Source organism: Equus caballus, chromosome 8 (genome assembly GCF_041296265.1).
Source record: "Equus caballus isolate H_3958 breed thoroughbred chromosome 8, TB-T2T, whole genome shotgun sequence".
Taxonomy (NCBI): Eukaryota; Metazoa; Chordata; class Mammalia; order Perissodactyla; family Equidae; genus Equus; species Equus caballus.
The window spans coordinates 77,543,406-77,565,636 of record NC_091691.1 but is presented as its reverse complement, the minus strand read 5'-3'; the positions used below and the strand labels follow the sequence as shown (position 1 = coordinate 77,565,636).

General features: G+C 44.8%; 1 protein-coding gene across 2 annotated transcripts in view; it reads left to right on the top strand.

Annotated features, from left to right (window-relative positions):
* Positions 1-21,608, top strand: part of MRO (maestro) — a 34,286-nt gene extending 12,678 nt beyond the window's left edge. For both annotated transcript variants that reach the window (XM_070275659.1, XM_001499322.6), the window contains exons 2-9: positions 1,654-1,784; positions 6,473-6,593; positions 13,995-14,097; positions 15,376-15,522; positions 16,608-16,790; positions 19,304-19,459; positions 20,285-20,392; positions 20,750-21,608. In XM_070275659.1, the coding sequence (XP_070131760.1) occupies positions 13,999-14,097; positions 15,376-15,522; positions 16,608-16,790; positions 19,304-19,459; positions 20,285-20,392; positions 20,750-20,803 (747 nt within the window). In that variant the 5' untranslated portion in view covers positions 1,654-1,784; positions 6,473-6,593; positions 13,995-13,998 and the 3' untranslated portion in view covers positions 20,804-21,608. The remainder of the gene's footprint in view (positions 1-1,653; positions 1,785-6,472; positions 6,594-13,994; positions 14,098-15,375; positions 15,523-16,607; positions 16,791-19,303; positions 19,460-20,284; positions 20,393-20,749) is intronic.
* The last annotated feature ends 623 nt before the right edge of the window (positions 21,609-22,231 follow it).

Genomic DNA, 22,231 nt, shown 5'->3' with positions numbered 1-22,231 from the left:
TACTTTCCCTTCCTTTCTGGGGATGATCTCACGTGTAGTCTCTTGAGGGAACAGAGGCCAACAGGAGGGAGAGGAAGCTGCTGCAGGCCCGGGGCACCTACCGCCTGCAGAGTTGATTCCTGAACACATGGGTGTTAATGAAGTGGTCTTCTTTTGTTCTTTTCCGGAGGAATTAAATGAATAACATGGGGAAAGGTGCTGTAAGGATGCGATGGAGCTATGGTGGGAGGCTGGCATTATGAGATCAAAGATGGGATTGTTGAAATACATCTGTTGTGGCTGCACAGTCGTGCGTCACTTAACATCGGGGATGCATTCTGAGAAATGCTGCATTAGGCGATTTCATCGTTGTGCAAACATCACAGTGCACTTACACAAACCTAGATGCTCTAGCTTACTACACATCTAGGCTCTATGGTACTGATCTTATGGGACCACCGTCATATACGCGGTCTGTTGTTGACTGAAACATCGTTACCGGTGCATGACCCTATAAAAGAATATCCTACTACTATAGTCTTCTCCAGTCTCTCAAAGAAGAGTCAGCTGTCCTAATAATAGACTGGATTTTTCATGACGGCAGCACACACTGTAAAATTGTGGACATGGGTCTATTGTTCCGTTGGTCAAATTGTGCCTGACATTGTTCTCATTGTCATATAAGCCTAGACACTTGTCACTCAGTGGGATTCTACTGCATTCTCCTGTAAACGTAAAACCAAAGGGAAGGCAAACGCAACCCTGAGACTATGGTTAGATCAAGAGGAAGGAGCATACTGAACAATGTCCACAACAAACTGAAAATGGAGACAAGGAAGGTGGAGGAGAGGGCGGAGAGGAAAACAGGTGGGAGGAGGTGGAAGGGATGGGAGGGAGGAAGGCTGTTGAGAATAAGAACGACCTTCAGAGGTGAGCGACAAGGTCCACACAACTCCGGCTGGTCAAAGCAGGAGAGGAAGACAGACACATAGACCCCAGTGCCGTCAACAAGCTTTGAGGGGGCTGGCCCCGTGGCCGAGTGGTTAAGTTCGCGCGCTCCGCTGCAGGTGGCCCAGTGTTTCATTGGTTCAAATCCTGGGCGCGGACATGGCACTGCTCATCAAACCACGCTGAGGCAGCGTCCCACATGCCACAACTAGAAGGACCCACAATGAATATACAACTATGAACTGGAGGGCTTTGGGGAGAAAAAGGAAAAATTAAAAAAAAAATCTTTAAAAAAAACACAACAAGCTTTGAGGCTTTGGGCAAGTCCCCCACCCAGTCTGCCTGCCCCTCAGTTTCCCTACTTGTTAACAAGGGATGAGAATGACCTCCTCCTAGGACTGGAAGGACAGAATGACAACTAGCATGAGGATGCTTTAGAACGTTAAGAGCAGGCACGAAATGACACGTGGTCATGTCTGTGGGGTTGATCTGGCCTCTCACAGTGCTGTCTATTGATCCTATTCTCTTCAACAGTAAAGCACGTGTAGCTTTCTCGCTGGGCCCTTGCAGAAATAGAAACTAACATGAGAATCTTCAAAGTTTGCCAAACAGCATGGCCTGAAATGTATCTCTAGCAATTATCAGGGGCAGATAGCCTGAAAAGGTCTTATTATGTATTTCTCTCTGGTGATAAAACTCTAATCTGTTCTATGTTTCATCTTCAAGGACAAAATGTGGCTTATAGTCAGCCCCAAGCTTGCTTAAAGAACAGCGATGTTCCCAGGATTAGTTACGTCTGCCTTTCCTCAGAATGAACTGGAAGCCAGTTGCACATGGTTCCTCATTGCCTCGCTCAGGTAAGACAGCACAGAACATTTTCCGGATTCTATTGGTTCTATTAAACATTGCAGTTCAGCACAGTTTATTGGTTGCTATAGATTGAACCAGTTGGTTATGTAAAAATGTTTCTGTAAGTTTATGATTATTTTTTGGAAGTAGGGGTATTGGTGATCGTGTGGGAGTAATTAATGTCTCAGAAAAGATGTTTAAACTTGAACTGTTTTTTAAAAATTTTATTTGCATTCATCTTATGCTGAATTGATTCCCGAGCCCTAAGTTTTTGTCTCTTCTGCGATATTTTTTCTTCTGTGCAACAATCCTCTCTTTCTCAGTAAAGATCATCTCAGTGTGGCAGGAGGAGCTCACGGAGGGGTTAAGCGGACCAGGAGCTCTGGACATCCAGAGACGCATCCTGGGGGCTTTGTTCTTAAATGAACTCTATGCCCAGAGAGGCAACATCTAAACTGTTAAGTTCAGCATTCCTCTGCATTTTCAAGCACATAAGGCAAAAACTCAGTACTCTTGCGGGGCCCCTGGCCCTGTGTCCAGCCCCACTCTTTGGCCTGGGCACTCCACCATTGTTAGATGGAGTGGCATGCATTGCTTCTGCAAAGTGTCATCTTTCAGAGACTTGGTGGCTTTTCAGATATGTGTACCTTTGATGGTCTGGGCGGTTTCACAGATGTTCTTAACGTGAACATGGAGATGCGAAGCTCTTGATTTGCATGATTTTGCAGGGTTTTCTGGGTCAAGTGAATAGTGAACCGTTTTCAGAGATCATCTCCGGTTACCTATGGAAGAACTTGAACTTATGCTTTCATTCCAGTAGTGATAATGACTGCCAAGTAATAAAGTCAGGAAAACAGAAGGCAGGACAGACAGACCAGACAGTGGGTTGGACAAGGAAATGGCTGAGAGCAGCTTTCCGTTCACAGAGTCGGTAGAACTGGAGAGCCTTCGCTTCACTTCCCGTCTGGGCATCGGGAGGCGGCTGCTTCCCTGGGCCAGAGGGTATGGGAAGCCGAGGGATAAATCTGGTGCTTCTCCCTATGGCATCCACTTTCCTCAAGATTTGGGACAAAAAGACCATTGCTTTTACATTAGAACAAACCAGGTATGTGGCGGAGAGGGAAGCAAATGGGGGCTGAAGTTTGAGAAGAGCCTCCCAAGGCTCTGGGCTTGGTGCAAGTGGCTTGTGGAAGAGTTTGGGATGCATGAGGTTACCCGGCTCATCCGGCGGCATCCAGCTGGGCCCCCATGCCCGTGCCACACCTGCCTCCTACAATGCCTTCCTTCTCTGTCTCTCCCTGCTCAACTCTGTTCCTGGGAAGCCCAGGTGCAGACATTCCTTCTTTTATGAAGGATATCCTGGTGGACTGCCCCTGACTCCATGCTCTTCGTCAGCTCCTCTCTATGGCACTTACTGATTCCCAGAGACACGTAAGACCATGTCTCAGGTCCTCTCCTGGTCCGTTCTCCTGGAGGGCACAGTCTGAGCATTGTGCCACCTGACAAGCTCTCTGCCTTGTTGAAAGTAGGATCTCAATAAACATTTGAAGAATGAATGAAAGAGAAGTTGGTATTCCCAATTTGTGGCTGAGCAGGCAGCTCATTTTCTTTCTCGAAATGAAACTCAAGAGAGGGTTTGGCTTGACCTGGGAGTATTTCCAGAAAGAAGATGGAAGAGAGGAAACTAAAAACCATCCCTTTTAGACAAGTTTCCGTATTAGACCATGTACCATCACAGAAAGAGGGTCTTCTGAAAATCCTGACACTAGAGAGAAACCATTTTGATCAGTGACTGTCATTTCTCACCATTTCCCAAGTCTAAATCAAAAGCGAATTGTTGATTGATTTCATTCTGCCTGTTGCCCTTCTCATCAGTAATGTAGACTAAATAATCACCCTCTTTTATTTCTCCCATTGCATCAGCCCCAGTGTACTTCTGACAATAAGGAAATCTTAATTGAGAATGAAAATAGAGCCATTAAACAATAAAATTAAATCATTACGGCGTGCAAAGGACATCATGTCATCAGTAAGTGAAAATATTGCAATCAAATTATCAACGTTCCCCTCAAATTCTCAGAAGAACCGTGCTGTCCTAAGGCCATGTTAGGAGGATCTTAGTTCTCTCGGGGCATCATGACCTGGTTTGGATGCTTGCCAAGTTTGTGCTGTGTCTGGGACTCTCTGGGGCCATTAGCTGTGTCCACGCCCTTTGTGGGAAGTGTTTAATAAAGCTCAAGTTGGATCAGTAAGATTCCTGGGTACCAATTCTGATTCTGCCCCTGATTTTCTTTGTGGCTTGAAGCCAAACAGGAACACTTGTCTGCATTTTAGTTTTCTTATTTGGCAAATGAGGAAGACATTACTTCTCTAACAAATCTCTTAAAACCTGAATACTGCATAAGGAAACTTTAGACATAAGGGGTCATTAATAGCATACCTCTTGTGTTTCTGTCCATGCAGTGGGGGTGAATTTCAGTCCTGGTTCCCCAGTGAGATTTGGCTGAGCATCCTTAAACTGCAGTGAGTTCCCTTCTCCAGCAGCCTCTGTCTTCTGGGTTATTTTAATTTTTTTTACTTTTTCTTTTTTGAGGAAGATTAGCCCTGAGCTAACATCCACTGCCAATCCTCCTGTTTTTTTTGCTGAGGAAGATTGGCTGTGAGCTAACATCCATGCCCACCTTCCTCTACTTTGTATGTGGGACGCCTGCCACACCATGACTTGATAAGGGGTGCATATGTCCGCACCTGGGATCCAAACTGTTGAACCCCGGGCCTCCGAAGTGGAGCATGCAAGCTTACCCGCTAGGCCACCAGGCTGGCCCTGTGTGGTTTAATTTGATCTGCTTTTTGGTCATTCTAAGCACTACATGGATTAGTTCAGTATAAGAATATGTCCTCTCAAGTCCTATCCCACTCCTAGGGGATAACCCACCTCTGGATTTACTGACAAGATTAAGGCTGACTTGGAAGAACTGAACTCACGCATCCTTCTCATTTTCATGATGACGTATCTCCATCTCTATGGTTGCCTTCCAGTTTCAGACAAAGGGGGGCATCTCTCCTCCTTTCTACAACTGACACTTTCCCCTGCGCCCTCGGCCCCTCCCTTCACGTCTTCCTAGTCCACTTTTCGCTACTCGCACCAGCACATCTTAGGTCTCCCTTGCAACTGCTTTCAAACATGCCCAGGCTTGATTCTGTTTTTAAAAGTTTACAAGAAAACCAAAATGCCTTTACTTGGCCTGGCTGTCGCTTCAGTCTATTTATTGCCTTCCTTTTGCAGAAAGATAGCTCAATTTCCTCTTTCCACATAGCCCCTTAACTTTGCAGTCTAGCTTCCTTTCTTTTTTTTTAAAGATTGGCACCTGAGCCAACATCTGTTGCCAATCTTCTTTTTTTCTTCTTCTTCTTCTCCCCAAAGCCCCCCAGCACATAGCTGTATATTCTAACTGTAGGTCCTTCTGGTTGTGCTAGGTTCCTTTCTCCGTCATGGTTGACACTGCACATTCAGAGGTCACCAGTGGTGCATTGTGGACGGAATCCAAAGATGGTTTTGTTTTAGCCTCATTCTTCTTGTTTTCTCAAGAACATCAGTCTTCTTTCCCTTCCCTTTTCGCCTTCAACCTTCCACTCTGACATAGTTCTCTGGTTTACATTGTCCACTTATCTCCTAGTTAGATTTCCCAAACTTGCCCACTGCATAGCATTGTGGTGAAGCATCTAAGTTCGGGAATTAGACCGCCTGTGGTTGAATTCTAACTCTGCCACTAACAAACTGCATGACTTTTGGCAAGGTCATCTCTCGGTGCTTCAGTTTCCCCTTCCTTACAATGGGGATCATAATGAGTACTTGCCTCAGGTTTGCTGTAAGAATCAAACAAGACAGTCTGTGTGACATTTACCCCAATGTTTGGCACATAGAAAAATTCAATAAATGTTATCTGTTAGCATAAAAATAAGCTCCGAGGTCTTTGAAAATGTAATTTTTTTAAATTTTAGGACATCGCCCACATTACCCAACATGGGGCCAGACAATAAATAATTATTGATAAATAGACTTATGCACGTGGTTGGAGAATCCAGGGAAGGAGGAGAGATGGGGTGAGGGAGCCTCCCCTATTCTGCAAGTACTGTTATTCTTAGGTTTTTTTGGTTATTGTTTTATCAATAAATCATTTAAATTCGCGAGAATTGAAATCGGTTCTTTCAGGACCTGTGGTGTTTGTTGAGCAGGAAGGGGCATGCACGGTTAAAGCTCGAGTTGTTGGTGCACCAATCACTCACAATGAGCCCGCGTGGCCTGGAACACAGTGTCCCATCCTTGGATTAAATGCTGCTCCAACAGGATTATGGCAGGAAGCGCTGCAGCTGCGGCTGTGCCGAGGCTCCTGGAACCCGTCCATTGGGTGATGGCGCCATCTAGTGGCGGCAAAGGGCAGGCGGAGCGCCAATCCTCACGGGAAAACACGGCAACCCGGAGGAGGGGGAACTCTCAGCAGAGTTTGGGGAAGTAACGCATCGCTTGTGCGGCACCTAGAACAACCTTGTCTGTTTCAGAGGGAGATTCCCTCCTCCACCCCAATACCATATAAACCTTTTTTTCCCCCTCATATGATTCTCACTTTCCAGCACGGTGCTGACCCATTATCCTGAACAGACCCTGCTTCACCTTCTCATTTCCCTTCTGTGCTAGGAATTCAGGATTGGGAAAATTGAGCCGAGTCATCTCTTCTGGCTACCACGCCGGGAACCTCCGCGTCGCCCTGGAACAGCGCTCCAGCCCTCCCGCCGCCCGTCACACGTGACCGCCGCAGGTAAGGGCCAGCTGCGGGCGGAGCAGCCCTGACTGCAGCGGGAGGAGGACACGGTCCCCTGGAGCTCCCCAGCCCTTTCTGGAATGTCACTCGGGTCATTGGTATCACAGGGCGTAGACATTCTCTTAGTAAAGCTGAAGTGGGCAATGTTGACCATGAAGCCTTTTTTTCTTCCTCCCACAAAGTGTGTCAATCCATCTATGATCAACAGATGGATTATGGATCATTATATTAAGCCAGCAAAGATCTTTAGGATGGGAAGGGACTGAAGGGAAGATATTGATGCTTCAAACTGAAATGCCTACACAGTGTGTCCTTATCTGCTCAGCACGCAGGACACTGTCTAGGAGCTGGATACAGACTTAGAACATGATGATGGAAAGGTTAGAGTTTGCAGTCTGGAACTCCACTCTGCCACTACTAACGATTTGTCTTGGGTGAATTTTTACATTACTCTAAGCTCCAATTCCCCTTCTCTAAAATGGGCATAATGAAACCTGCCTCTCAAGATTACTGTGAAGATTAAATGAAATACAGAAAAGCCCTCTTATTTGCGAGATTGGGACTGGATTTAAAAAATTAATGGGAGAAGTTGGTTAAAGCAGAATTATAAAAGATGATACATACTTCAAATATTTTATTTTATCTTAAAATATAGAATTTATCAATCTTTAATATAGGGCTATGGCCTTTTCTTTGAATATGGACCCACTAGTTGATGTTTTTTGAGTTGTCTTTTTTGCATCAGCCACATGCATGATGCTTCATCTATGAGTTCTAGTTTGGGTTTTTTTCAATATAGTGAGAACTTAAAGACATCCGGGAAGACACTTTAAAGTCACTTTCTGCAGAATCCTTCAGTCCCAATCATCATTCCAGATTGTTAAGACTTTCCAAATTTTTACTGTCCATTCTAATTCTAACTAGATAGCAGGTTTTTGCTAGATTCCCATGGTCAAATCTTTCCGAAATATTCAAACTTACTTTCATAGAACCAACTTCCTTCCTTTGTGTACTCATATTTCATCAGTTTATGTAGTATTTAGTTAAATTTCACAGTTACAATAAGCGTAGGTGTCATGTAAGCTTTTTTGTTTTTTCTCTCCCGGAAGCCCCAGTACATAGTTGTATACCCTCGTTGTAAGTTATTCTAATTCTTCCATGTGGGGTGCCACCATAGCATGGCTTGATGAGCGGCGTGTAGGTCTGTGCCCAGGATTCTAACCTGTGAACCCCAGGCCACTGAAGCGGAGTGCACAAACTTCACCACCTGCCCATGGGGTTGACCCCTAAGCCTTGAAGTGCAGCAGTAGTCAAGAGCAGGCACTATAGACACAAGCATTGGTCGGTACAGTCCACAGAGCGCCTGGGGAGTCACTGTTAACCTGGCAGGTTGGTTAAGCAGAGATCGGCTAGAGCAGCTTCTGCCGTGTGTAGAAAGGACTTCATATAGAGCCTGGCACGCACGTGTCCAGGGAATGGTAGCTATTAATTTTATTATCATTATCATTAATAAGTTCAGTGTTGGAAAGATTGTTAAAAATCTAACAGTTTCTTCCCCTCATTTTACAGATGAGGAGGGAAGATCAGTGTTTTGTAATTTTGGCCTTCATAGTATACCTCTTGGGTTCAAGCAGTAAAAGGATTATTGACCATAAACCTAATATTTTGAATCAGAAGGATTTAAATTTGCAAAGGCATCTGGAGTCAGCGTAAAGTTTTCTAAGTCAGCCCAGACCTACGTATGTCAGGAGGACCGGGTAGAAACACAACGCGGCCATGAATCCAAACTCTAGGGTCTGGGGAATGGTGAACCCCAGGGAACAGGGCATTATTCGCACACACGGGAAGCACTTCCCAGAGGAAGAAGAATGTGTTGAAGAATGTGCACAGGGATGAATGAAACTTCAATCAGAGCCATGCCTTTGGCTTCACGGTGGCCAGGTGGCCTCCTGGTCTCAGTCATACTAGACTAGGCACCTGTGATGACCAGAGAAACCCATCAGAAGAACCTGACTCTCCTTGCCGAGGGCTGTTTGGGTGTGAGCAGGCTGGTGGGTGGAGTTAGAACACCTAAGAGATCTCTGAATCTGTGTCCTACGTTTATTTGTAATTTGTTTGAAATGTTCCTCTCTGAGATCCTGTATTGCAGCAGATGGAAGTTATGCTTTGGTTTGATTGGATTGGGTCCAAAGGACTGACTTTGTCGGAAAGGAGGAGGAGGACACTGCGGGCAGGAAGAGGGCATGCCGGTGGTGGCAGTCCTTTACGAAGCTGCAAGCGCAGGAGGTGCAGAGCCCAGCTGAGGGGCTTTGCGACCCCAAATTAACTTCCGGTTTGTTTTATTCTTTAGGGAAACTTTTAATTTAAGGATAGCATCTAAGAAAGGTGCACAAATCCTAGCCTCTACAGCTCGAAGCAGTTTTAATTTTATTTTGAAGGTGAAATTCAGTGTGCCTCATGAACATGTACCATCAATGCTTTGTTCTCTGCAAAGACACTGACATTTCCCCTGTCTGCCCTCTCGGCCCCAGTGGCTCCTCTGACTTCTGGGGTCTCTCCTGATGCGTGGCCTCAGGTTAGTGGAGTATCCCAATTCTGGAGTTACTTAATTTCCAGTGTGGAGTTCTTATATACCTGCATGTGTGTGGCATCACCAGGTGCCTTGTAAAAAAATGCAGTGCTCAGGACTTCTGCTCCCTCAATTCAGATCCAATAATTATGGGGTAGGCCTGGAGCTTATAACAAGTACTCTGGGAGATTCTGAGGTAGGCAGCCCAGCCAACACCATGAGAAATGCTCTGCTTTCCCTGCACCAAAGATCGAGATCGGCCATGACAACTTGTGAGGTTGAACTGGACCAGTTTTCATCTTGTGATGGGGAGGTGGAGAGGGGTCTGCTGGCAGAGGTGGAGCTGTGTGTGTGTCTCTCTAACCACGTGCTGAATCTTCCACGCAGAATGCTCAGCTCTCATTTACTCTGCCCTGTTTTATGGCCTTCCATGACCTTAAATTCTAGATATGCCTGTTAAGAAGTGACAAGGCTGGATGCTTGGCATCTGAAGCCTTGGGGAAGCTGCCTTGGCTGACTAAAGCCCTTAGCTGCTATGCTAATCCTGCAAGAGAGGTCCAGCGTAAAGACCAGGGGACCAGTTTTACTTTTCTCAAGCTTCAAGCATGGCTTTCTTATGCCTTGGCACAGAGACGCCAGCTGTTTCATAATGAGGCCTGCGCCCTCCTCAGTGAGTGGCCCTAAGCTTGAGGGAACTTTGCTTCTTTTTTTCTTTTTCCAAGGAAGATACGCCCCAAGCTAACATCTGTGCCAATCTTCCTGTTTTGTATGTGGGTCACCACCACAGCATGGCTGCTGGCAAGTGGTGTAGGTCCATGTCCGGGAACTCAACCCAGGCCGCCAAAGTGGAGTGCACTGAACTTAACCATTAGGCCACGGGACTGGTGCTTCTTTTAAGCTCCTCAGACCCATTGACAGGCACCTGTCAGCTCTGATCCAGAGTACTCCACCTGAGGAGTGGCAGGTTCTGTTGAAACAGAAGGCTGTGCGCAGAAAACCCCCAGGAAGAAACCACCCAGCATGTTTTTTCCTCAGTGTGAATTCTTAAATCCCCTTATTCTGGAGAGGAATGGAATAGTAATACCGTGGCTTCTTCTCTTAATGAAGTGTGGTCCCCAGATCAGCAGCATCCCAGCAGCACCTGGGAGCTTGTTAGAAATGCAAATTATTGAGTCCTGCTTCAGATGTACAGAATCAGAAACTCTAAGGATTGGGTCTGGGAATCTGTGTTTTAACAAGTCCTCCAGGTGATTACGATACATGCTCAGGTGTGAGAAGCCTGTGAGAATAACTTTACTCAAACAAGGAAAATCTTGCTAGTTGGCGGGGGTGCAGTTTTCTGGGTTTTTATTTGGGTCCCTCATTGCAGTGATGAGGGGAGGTCTGCTGGCCAGAGATGAAGTGAAATAGAGACTGGGAGGTGAAGGATGTTTTCATGGACCCCTCCAGTGTCTTCTGGACCAAGAGAGCATTACTGAAACCAACTGGGGGGCAAAGATGGTAGAGAAACCAAATCCCCATGCACCTCCAGGTCAAATAGAGTCAAATGGTCCCAAGCACAGCTGTTTAGCAGGGCTGGGTCCTATCAGCTGCCTGCATTTAAGTAATTTTGAGACAATAAGAATCAGTGGGGTGGCCTGCTTGTCCCAGTTTGCCCATGACTTTCCCAATTTTAGTGCTGAAAGTCCCATGTCCCAGGAAACCACTCAGCCTGGCCAAACCAACGTGGTTGTTCACTAGTCACCCTAGTTCAGTGACTGCCCATTGGAATTACTTGGTGAGCTTTAAAAATTACTGCTCCCTGGGCCCCCCTCTGGAGATGATGACAGACTTGGTGTGGGGCGTGGCCAGGGAATTGGGGATTTAGAATTTTCTCAGGGATTCCGATGCAGCCTGGGTTGAGAACCCCTGCAGCCACTTGCCTGCCATTTCTCCTCCTAAAAAAACGTTAAAAATGCAAACAACAAAAGACAATGGTTCTGATAAAGTTGGACCCCAACCATACACCATATACTAAAATTGACTCAAAATGGATCAGTTACCCAAATAAGAGCTAAAACTATAAAACTCTTAGAAGAAAACATACGGGTAAATCTTCATGACCTTGGATTTGTGATGGATTCTTAGATATAACACTAAGCATGAGCAACAACAACAATGAAAATAGATAAATTAGATTGTGTCGAAATTAAAAACTATTGTGGATCAAAAGACCTTACCATAAAGTGAAAAGGTAACCTACAGAATGGGAAAAAATATTTGTAAATCACGTATCTGATAAGGGTCTAGTATCCAGATAATATAAATAACTGTATGACTCAAAAACAAAAAGACAAACAACCCAATGAAAAATGGGTAAAGGATTTGAATAGACATTTCTCCAAAAAAGATACAGAAATCACCAACAAGCACACAAAAAGATGCATTAGTCATTAGGGAAATGCAAATCAAAACCACAGTGACATACTGCTTCATGCCCACTAGCATGGATATAATAATGATAAATCTAAAAAAAACGGAAAATAACAAACGTTAGTAATGTGGATAAATTGGAACACTTGCATATTGCTGATGGAAATGTAAAATCATGCAGCCACTGTGGAAAACAGTTGGGCCTTTCCTCAAAAAGTTAAGCATAGAGTCACCATATGACCCAGCAATTCCACTCCTAGATATATACCCAAAAGAACTGAAAGCAGATACTCAAACATATACCTGTACATCAGTGTTCATAGCAGCATCATTCACAGTAACCAGAAGACGAAAACAACCAAAAGTGTCTATGAGTAGATGAATGGATAAACAAACGTGATCTATCCATATAATGGAATATTATCCAGTCATAAAGAGGAATGAAGGACCAATACAGGCTGCAGTGTGGATGAGCCTTGAGAACATTATGCCAAGAGAAAGAATCCAGACACAAAAGATAACAACATTGTATGATTCCATTTCTATAAAATATCCAGAACAGGCAAATCCATGGAGACAGAAAGCAGATTCATGGTTACCAGGGGTGGGAGGGCAGAATGGGGAGTGACCTCTTCATGGGTATGGGATTTACGAGATTTTCCTTCAGGGTGTTGAAGAAGTTTTGGGACTAGATAGAGGTGATGGTTGCCCAGCATTGTTAAAATAGTTAATTGTGTGTAATGTAGCTTTCACCTCAAAAACAAAACCAATTGTAACTAAACTCTTTAGCAGTCAAAGTCCTACACCACTGGCCTTTAACAGTTCCTGTAGCCTTATCTTTTACCACTCTTACAATTTTCATTGCTATTACTACCAGACCATGATGCTGCCTACGTGGAGTCCCATTGGAACCCCAACGTGTCAAATATACCTCTGTCTCTCCTTTAGAGCAGGTCTCTACAGCCGTCCCAGCCACAGTCCTCTCTTGACTTCTGTAGCACTTAACTCGACACCCTCACCCTCGAAGTGTCGTCCTTGGATTGGCTGCCTTGGTGCCCTGGGAGCTTACAGGAAAGGCAGAATCTGGAGCCCCCACCCCAGCCCCTCAGAGTCCAAACCTGCATTTTAGCAAGATCCTCCGATGATTCAAGTGCACATTGAAGTCTTGGAAACCCTAGTTTACACTAGTGGGTCTCAAACCAGGCCGTAGGTCAGAATCACTGTGTGAGCTATAATTTATTTATAATATATATTTTAAGTAATATACACATGTGGCAAAATTACAAACTGTATATCTATAAAAAAAGAGTGAAAAAAGAAAGTCTCCCTCCCACCTCAGTTGCTCAGATTCTACGTGAAGAGGCAATCTTTGTTAAAGTTTTTTGGGTATTCTTCCCTGTTCTATGTATGTGCAGGCATGTATGTACATATAGATCCCCTCCCTAGTTTTGTTTGTATACAAATGGTAGCATCCTTACACACTGATTTGTACTTTTCAGCCAACAGTATATTTTGGAGATCATTTTAGCATATGTAGAACTACCCAACATTCTTTTTTTTCCTGTGAGGAAGATCTACCCTGAGCTGACATCGGTTGCCACTTTTCCTCTTTTTGCTTGAGGAAGATCCGCCCTGAGCTAGCATCTGTGCCAGCCTTCCTCTGTTGTGTATGTGGGTCATCACCACAGCACGGCTGCTGACGAGTGGTGTATGTCCACACTCAGGAACCAAACCCGGGCCACTGAAGTCCACTACTTAACCACGAGGCCACAGGGCTGGCCCCCCAATATTCTTTTTAATGGCTGCATAGTAGTCACCCTATGGTTGTGTGGTTGTTGCATATAATGTGTAATTTATTTGTATTACATCTATTAGAGGACAGCACGTTGTTCCTTAAAAGCTGTGGTGCCTATCCTTTATGTATGTCTTTGAGCATATGATGTACCAATGTATCTGTAGGATGAAAGCTTTGCTGAAAGATATGTGCTTTTTAAAATTGTAAGAAATGATATAAAAAAATCCCCTCTAAGATGCAGTACCAATTTACATTATTGGGGAGCTTTAAAAAACACAAAATTTCAGGCTACTTTTTGCTTCAACTCATGAGAATCTCTGTGGTTGGTGCCCAGAATCTCTTTCTTTGGTGATTCTGATACAAGAAGGCTGTAGGATGGGATGGGAACCAGGGGCAGACCATCTTGACCCCAGTGGTTCCTCTCAGGCTGCCTTGAACTGCTCTTCATCTTTTGATGCAACTCTTCCGTCTCCTCACCCAGGTGACAGGTTCCTGAGGGCAGGCCTCAGGGATGTCATCTCTTTATAGCCTCACCAGCTCAGTGTTTTGTATGATGATGCGCCTTGACAATGAGGCTTCAAAAGAGTGTTTGTGGCTCACATGATGATTTTTGTTTTTTTAGGTCCATGGATCAAGCACAGAGGAGAATCCTGGGCCAGTCCCTTTCCATCCCCACCGCCCAGCCCAAGAGGAAAAGGACATCAGTGATGTCTTTATTTTCCAAGGTCTCACACAAAATATTATGAACAAATGTCCCTCCCCAGCAGCTGCTTTGTGACATGTGTGCTTGCCTGGTCTGTGTTATTTAGCCTTGCTCCACTGAGGTTCCTTTTTCTGAAAAAAGTTTGATGACAGTTCTTTAAACATGGATAGAATGTTTCTAGGATAACAAGAAGATGAGTTGAGAATTTAACTTGCTGTTAACTTAATAATAAAATATAGAATGGACTGTGATGAATAATAATAATGAGGTTTGGTAATCACCAAAACACCAAAGAGGGCTGTGGATCCTGTATCCAGCACTGCCACAGCTAAGGAGGGTGGGGTGGTGGCTTTTTCTTGGATCTTGTTTGGATCTTGCATCGTCTTGGTTCTGATTCTTGCCATGTCCTGTGAAGCGCAGAACCCCAGGGCCTCTCTAGTTTCCGGGCTCCTATGTTCACTGCAGAGGGTAACCCCTCTCTTGCTCTGCTCTTACTTAGAGCTTAGTCTTTGAAGTACAGCTTTCTGCATTAGCCACTACAGTGTTTTCCAGTTTGTGTTATTTAGGCATTTCTTTTTCTAACCTTAATTGCTCAGATGCGTGCATTCTGGGGTGGGATATCCTTCAGGTGTCCTGAAATGTTCGTAGATGTGCTTTAATAACATGGCAAATGCTCTTGAGAGGTTGAGTAAGATGACTACTGAGAATTGCCCCCTGGATTTAGCCACACTGGGCAGGGGGTGGGGGCGCAGGGCAGGCATCAACCTGATTGCAGAGGCTTCAAGAGAGAATGGCGGAGAGGAATTGGAGCAAGCAAGTATAGGCATGTCTTTCAAGATGTTTAGCTACAAAGTTAGGCAGAAAAATGAGGAAGAGCTGGAGGAGCAAGGAGGGTCAAGACATTCTTCTTTGAAATGGAAGGAACACAGTGTCCCTTGTCCTGTGAAAGGGATCCCTATTCTCAACTCACCCCAACACTTCTGCAGCCCCCTTTCTTCTCAGCTCTGTCACAGCTGCAGCTGCCCCAGAGCACTCTCTCCATAATTCCCCCAAACCTACCTCAACACCAGCCCTAGATTATCTTTCCTTTCCCCTTCCCCATTCCTGCATCAATTTCTTCAGTATGTAGATCAAACTAATATATTTCCAGCAAAAATCAGGTGTCTTTGATAGAGAAAGAAGGGGTAGTATTGAGCAGGCAACACAGGATTTTCTTTAGGGGGAGGGGTTGGGTTTGAGATTGGGGTTGGTTGTGACTCTGAACACTCCCAACTTAATACATTTTTGACTCACCATGCAGGTGTCTTGGAAATTGAGGTTCCAGAAGCGGGAGCCTCTGAAGAATGTGTTTTTCATCTTGGCAGAAAAAGCCTATGACCCCAGTGCTAAAAAGCGTCACATGGCAATCAGAGGCCTGGGGACCATGGCCTGTGAGACCCCGGACAAGGTAGGAAGGGAAGGTGGTTCTCAGTCAACCCTCATGGCCTGGAGTCCCCAGGACTGGATATGGTACCTCATATACTAGTTATCTATTGCTGTGTAACAGATCACCATAGATTTAGGAGTTTAAAGCAACACACATTTATTGTCTTACAGTTTCCTTGGGTCAGGAGTACGGCTTAGCTGCGTCTTCTGCTCAGCATCTTGCAAGGCAGCACTCAAGGTGTGGGCCAGATAGATTGTATTCCATTCTGAAGCACAGGGTCCTCTTCCAAGCTTATGTGGCAGTTGGAAGAATTCAGTTCCTTCCAGTTGTAGGACTAAGGGACCCTGTTTTCTTGCTGTCTAGCCACACTTGGCTCCTAGAAGCACCATCTCACAACATGGCAGCTTACTTCTTCAAGGCCCACGGGAGAGTGTCTCCCACTCCTGTCTGCTAAGATAGAGTCTTATATAATGTAAAGTGACCATGGGAATGACATCCCATCACTGTTGTCATATTTGATAGGCTGGAAGCATGCCACTGGCTCCTCCCACACTCAAGGGAAGGAGATTGTCCAAAGGCATGACCATTTGAGGTCATCTTAGGGTCATCACACCTCAGTATTATCAGCCTTGGGGAAAAGAGCTGCAGGCAGAATTAACACACAGCTGGACATCACCCTCTTTGGTGAATTTAGTTTATTTTCTAATAATTTGTGCTCGTTTAGTAAAAGATGTTTTTCCCATCTCCTTCAGCATCTGTCAACTTTAGTGACCATTTCTTCTTGTCCCCTATAAAGGTACCAGTGTGCCTCTGATCCCTAGATCATCCAGGTCCACCGCCCTCCTTGATACCCTGCCCAGCCTCATCTACCCATAGGCCACGCTCCAGATTGCTCTTTCTGTTCTCCTTCCAAGACTGTGCTGGGCTCTTGGCTCAGGTTAATGGAAGCATTTGTATTTTGATGAGAGCTGTTACGGCAGATCCTGAAGAAGGTCATGGTCTCTCAGTCCAAGTCCTAGGTTATTGGAAGATTAGAAGTGGAGTTGCTTTTCAGCTCATGGGGAGCAATTCCTGTACCACTAATGCTTTTCACACCTTGACGACAGGTGAGAAAGTATAAGAAAATTGTCCTAGACCTGCTGGTGCATGGATTGTATGACCCTGTGAGTTTTGAAGTCATCCATGAGAGTATGAAGACTCTGACCATCATCCTGGGCAAGATCCAGGGGAAAGGTTTGGGCTCCTTCTTCGTAGACATCACTCTTCAGACCAGGACTTTGTTAGATGACGTAAGTGAGACAACTCGGAAAAATTTTGGGTTATTAAAATCAAAGTAGGATTAGAAATGTGAGCCCTGGGTAGTGTGTTTCTCAGGGAACAAAGTCTCCATTATTTACTTATTTATGAGTAAATCTTATTGAGAGCTAGTACTGTGCTGGGGTTTTTGAAGACATAAAGAAGTGTAGGATTCCATCATTACCCCTCAAGGAGTTTTCATTGTAATAGAGAAGTGAATATATGTACACTGATGATGATGATGGTGATGGTGATGGTGATGATGATGATGATGGCGACAATACCAACATGTATTCACTGCTCTCTCATAAATGTAACAATAACAATAGTTAGCATCTAGTGAGCCCTTACTGAGTGCCAGGCATGGTGCTAGGCAATTTACATGGATTATCTCATACAATCTTCACAATAACCCTGTGAGATAGGCACTATTATTATTTTTACTTTATGAGTGAGGAAACAAAGGCACAGAAACGTTAGATAATTTGCCCAAGGTTCTCAGAACCAGTTAGCGGATATGGAGCCAGGCCCTCTGACAACAGGGCCTGCACTCTTAGCTGCCAGGCGACAAGGCAGACTGTGCAAAAAGTGCACTGATACATTGTTTAGTCTTAAACTGAGGACTCTGAGATGGCTTCCTTGAAAGCTAACTGATTACACACACAGTTACACACAAACACACACACTAACGGAAAAACAAGACTTATAGAACAGAGAACAGACCTTTTATTTACTCATAGAGCTTCTTGCATGAGTTCCCCACACCTAATTCCCCATGGAGTAACACAGTGAGTGCCAGATTTGCTTGCACCACACAGGAGAAAGAGAAACCTTGAAATGATGAAACCAGGAGCTTATATAGGAGCTGCTGGCACGTTTGCCTCTCCTCCCTCTCAGAGAGACAAAGAGACCTTTGCTCTGGAATGTAAACCAGTCCTCTCTGGGGAGCGGAGAGGAAGGTCTCTACTTAGCCTCGCTGGAATGTAAGCAGATGTCCCAGAGGAGATGTCTCTAAGTCTCTCTGAAGGTGCTATCCTAATTTCCAGTGCTTGTTTGCCATGCAGTCATTTCTTAAACCTAGGTTGGCTGTGAGTTTTGGTCAGAAAGCCCTGGTTGTATAGAAACCTGGAAATAGTCATGGAGAGTTGTTTCCTGCCAGTCTGTATCTCTAGGATAGCGCTCTTCACTCCCTGCCTTATGCCATGCTCGCTTGTGCACCTGTCCCCCACTAGATGACTGTCAGGGGGTCAGGCGCCCGTCTTACGCATCCCTGTCCATCTCATAGCATCAGGGTAGTACTTTGGATAGAGTCAGGTCTCAGTGAATGTTAGTTGAATTACATACACACACACACACACACACATTGGTAGAACAGTAAAGGAAGTATAACACGAAAGCAATTGTTGTATGTGTCACAAGTGCTAAAACAGTATTTTAAAATACTTCACAAAATGATCATGGTCTTTAGTCTTGCTGAGTGTCTGTGGCCTACAATTCTAGGTGCTCCTTGCCCCTGAGGAGGTGTGTCATGGCCCTGTTCCCTCTAGTTCACCTGGAGCTGGACAGGACCAGGAAACATTGATATAAAAGTTCCCGCAGCAAGAGTCAGGAGGCGGGGTTACTAGCCTAGTTCTCTGTTACCGGATGGTGTGACTCTGGGCAAGTCACTGATGTACCGTGGGCCTTGGTCTCCTCACCTGGAAAGGGAGATACTTGGACTAGACAGCTCACCTTGGAGAAGAAGAAAGGGCTGAACTCGTGACATGCCCTCAGGGGCAAACCAGCCATTCAGACTACAAGCTAGCAGGGTGTCAGGGAAGAAATATAATTGTTGTATCTACTAAAGATAGGAGAAATGCAGACCGAAAGTAAAGAGAGATGATCTGGCAAAAATGCTGGGAGTAACAAAAAGGGGCCGAATGGTGCAGCCAAAAAAGAAAGAAAGAGTCTTTATGTATTGACATGGAAAGAGGAGTTCCCAGATAGATTGATGGAAAAATCAAGCTGTGTAAGAGCGATAGAGTATGCTTCCATTTGTGTAAAAACATAGGAAAGATGATGTTTATTGGTTTTTTCTTTTTTCTTCTTAATTTTCTGGAGGGATACACACAAAACATAACTTTGCTCACTTGTGGGGAGGGAAGTTTGGTGGCAGGTGGAGTGTGCTAGGAAGGAGAATAATTTTTTAAATAAACGTTTTTGGTTATTTTGAACCATATAAATATATATGATTTTAAAAACATTAAGTAATGAAGAAAAAGCTGGGAAGCTGGGAGTATCAGCAGTGGTCCCCCAGTCTAACCCTCTTGTCTGCTGGAGAAGAGGTTCCTTGAAGACAGCCCCTTTCCACTCTGTCCCCCACCCCAGCCAGCTAAGTGCTTGAGACGGGATCTGATGGCCCGCCGTGTAACGTGCCGCAAAGAACGGGTGGCTGTGATGGTCTCTGATGCAGTTGCCTCTTGGTAATGACCTGGGTTTTGTTTTTTTGTTCATGGGGCGTTCACAGGACAATGACAATCTCAGATACTCGGCCTTTGTCTTGTTTGGGCAATTGGCTGCCTTCGCTGGGCGGAAATGGAAGAAATTTTTCGCCAGCCAGGTCAAGCAGACGCAAGATTCCCTCCTGGTCCATTTGCAGGATAGGAATCCCCAGGTTGCCAGGGTAAGTCCACAACTGTCTACCCACTGAGTGAAAACCTGTGCCATTCATAATGGGACTGGTGACGGGGCCCTGTTGAGTTGAGATGCCAGACCCTCAGCTCCTGCCAGTTCAGTTGTGGACACTTAGCTGTGTATCCATGTGAAACCTGGAAAACGTACCTCCTCAGTGTGTAATCTGTCTCTGAGCAAGAGTGTTCTTTTCTGTTTGTTCCTGCCCCACCTGCCCCATCCCAGCGCCTGTCCATGCTAGGCACGCTCTGGTTAATGGGGGAAGAGAGGCACAGGTTTATTCCGTGGGGCGGCAGCCCACATCATGAGGATATTTATTCATGCCAATTACCTTCTGTCACTGCACCTGCTATACATGTCGCACCCCTGGCTTCTCAATTCCTTATAGAGCTTTTGTTTTATTCTTGGAGAAAATATGTCCTAACAGGGTTGGATCAACCTCAGGCCTGCTTTTGAGGGGGTGTTTCAAAAGCACCGGGGGTGGAGGGTCCCATCAAATCACTTGTTCTTCTTTAAGTTCCTGCACATGAGGGAGAGAGAGGGATTGAATTTAGGAATCCATTACTACTTTGACGGGACAATGGCAAGGGCTGTGCTAAACTATACAGCTATGTCCTCCCCACCAGCCCCAAACTATACACACGTCCATTTTATAAACATAAATCCTTTAAGGTTAAAGTTCTCAAACTTCCTGGAAGTGATTTTCACACTCTCAGTGGCCCCCAGACCACAGATTGGGTGCAATTGTCTTCCTTGCTTGGGATTATAGAACTCTCTGATATCATTGACGGTAAGACGGTGACATTATTTTTCTCAGGCTTGCAAAACAGCTTTTCGAGCCTGTTCTCCATTCCTGAGACAAAGGAAGGAATACAGCTTCCAGAATGAAGAAGATCAAAGGAACTCTAAACTCTGCCGGCAGTTGGTGAGTGAGCGAGAATAGAGAGAATTCTCCCAGAGGTCCCCGCCCTCCTGGTGGTAACGCAGAAGGTGGAGGGCACACCATGGAGTGACCCCCCCATAAAATGACTCAGGCCAATTATCTCTCAATTGTAATTGACCCATAATGCAATGTAAATGGCAAAATGCCTGGAGGATGGTGCACAAAACATTTTGGCAGTTGTGTTCAGATCATTAGATGAACACGGGCAAGGATGCCTCCGCCTCTGAGATCTGCAGATGGCTTGTCCTCATGCTCCGCATTTGACACTGTCTACTTGTTCTATAGTCAACCAGATTTATTGAATCCTCCCTCATGTATACCTTTGCTAATTTTTTTCAGAGCCACTATCATCCAGAGCTCCTGCAGTTCTTGTATGCAAATAAAATTCTGTAAACAGAGCAGCAGGGAAATGATTCCCCGGGAGCACATTGCTGGGGGGCTCATATTCCCCCTCTCTTACCTCTTCCGATGCTTCTGCTTGCCTCTTGTGATTGTAATAGAAAAGGGGATGTTGGGAGAGCAATTGATGGCAAAAATAATACCGTGGAATTGGATAATTATATCTCAAGTAAAATTCTAAATTGTTTTCACATATCTCGTTTCCTCCCCACAGAAATTTGATGGGAAGGTACATGCTTCCTTTAAAACGTTTAAAGTCTATGTAGATTCAGTGCTTATTTCTCAGCCTATTCCTTCTTAAGTTCGTCTCTGTCACCTGTCTTTTATTTTTAGTTTTATTTTTAATTTCTGAGGCTTAGGAGAATAGCTCCCACGCTAAGTGCTCAGGGTGCAGAGATGCAGAAAACGTGGTCCCTGCTTTCAGGCTGCTCGTGAGATCGGTCTTTCTTAAGAGGAGGGGAGAGAGGAGAGGAAAAGACAAGGAAGGAAGCTGAGAATCTAACAGGTGTGACCAGTACTCGTAATCAGTGTGAACAGAATCCTGCAGAATTCCAGTCAATAGAGTAATAATTGAGGGAATGCTTCACACGTTATAATAAACACTGGAGAGTGTTTTGTAAAGAGAGAAACAGCAGCTGTATAGGATAGCTAACAGATAGGGTTGTAAATAATGTAGACACATATTTGTGCTTTTCTGTGTTTTCCAAGTTTTCTGCACTAAGCATGTGTTACTTTTATAATCATAAAGCAGTGCAAAAATGCTCTTTTAAAATAAAAATGAATACCTTGTGTAATTAAATGCAGTCTCTAAAGTGAGATGCTTTGGAAAGCCTGGGATGGTTATTGTTCACGCTCAGTAGGTGTATGTATACGTGTGTGCGTATGTTTGTGTGTATGTGTATTCGTATGTGTGTGTGTATGCCCGTGTCCTTTTGTGACATTTTTGTTTTAATCTGTTGATGACACAACTTATTGATGACAAATAAAATGGCTTACAGTTGGTTTTCAGTTTATTTATGTTATTAAATTTCCATTCGTTTCAGTCTGGCCATAGTAGAGAAAGTCTTTTGCTCCTGTGTTTATTTATGTGTTAAATGTTCTCAGAAAAACCTTGGGTTCTAGTTAAACCCAATGCATCCCAATTTACCGAGGAGAGATGGTTTGATATGCAAAGGCCTCTATTACTTATCAAGTTAAGCACAAACTCCCAAGCCCACACATAAGATTCTTCATAATAGACACCAACCTATAATTTCCCTTGGCTCTTCCTAAATTCTTACTACCTGGAATGCTTCGCCCTCCATTTCCTTGTTTCTGTCCATTCCCTGGGCTGATTCCAAATGCCCTTTTCCTTCAGAGCAATTGGGAGGATGGGGCCTGGAATCAGGCCCTGCTATGTGTGAATCTGGCTCTGCCACTTAC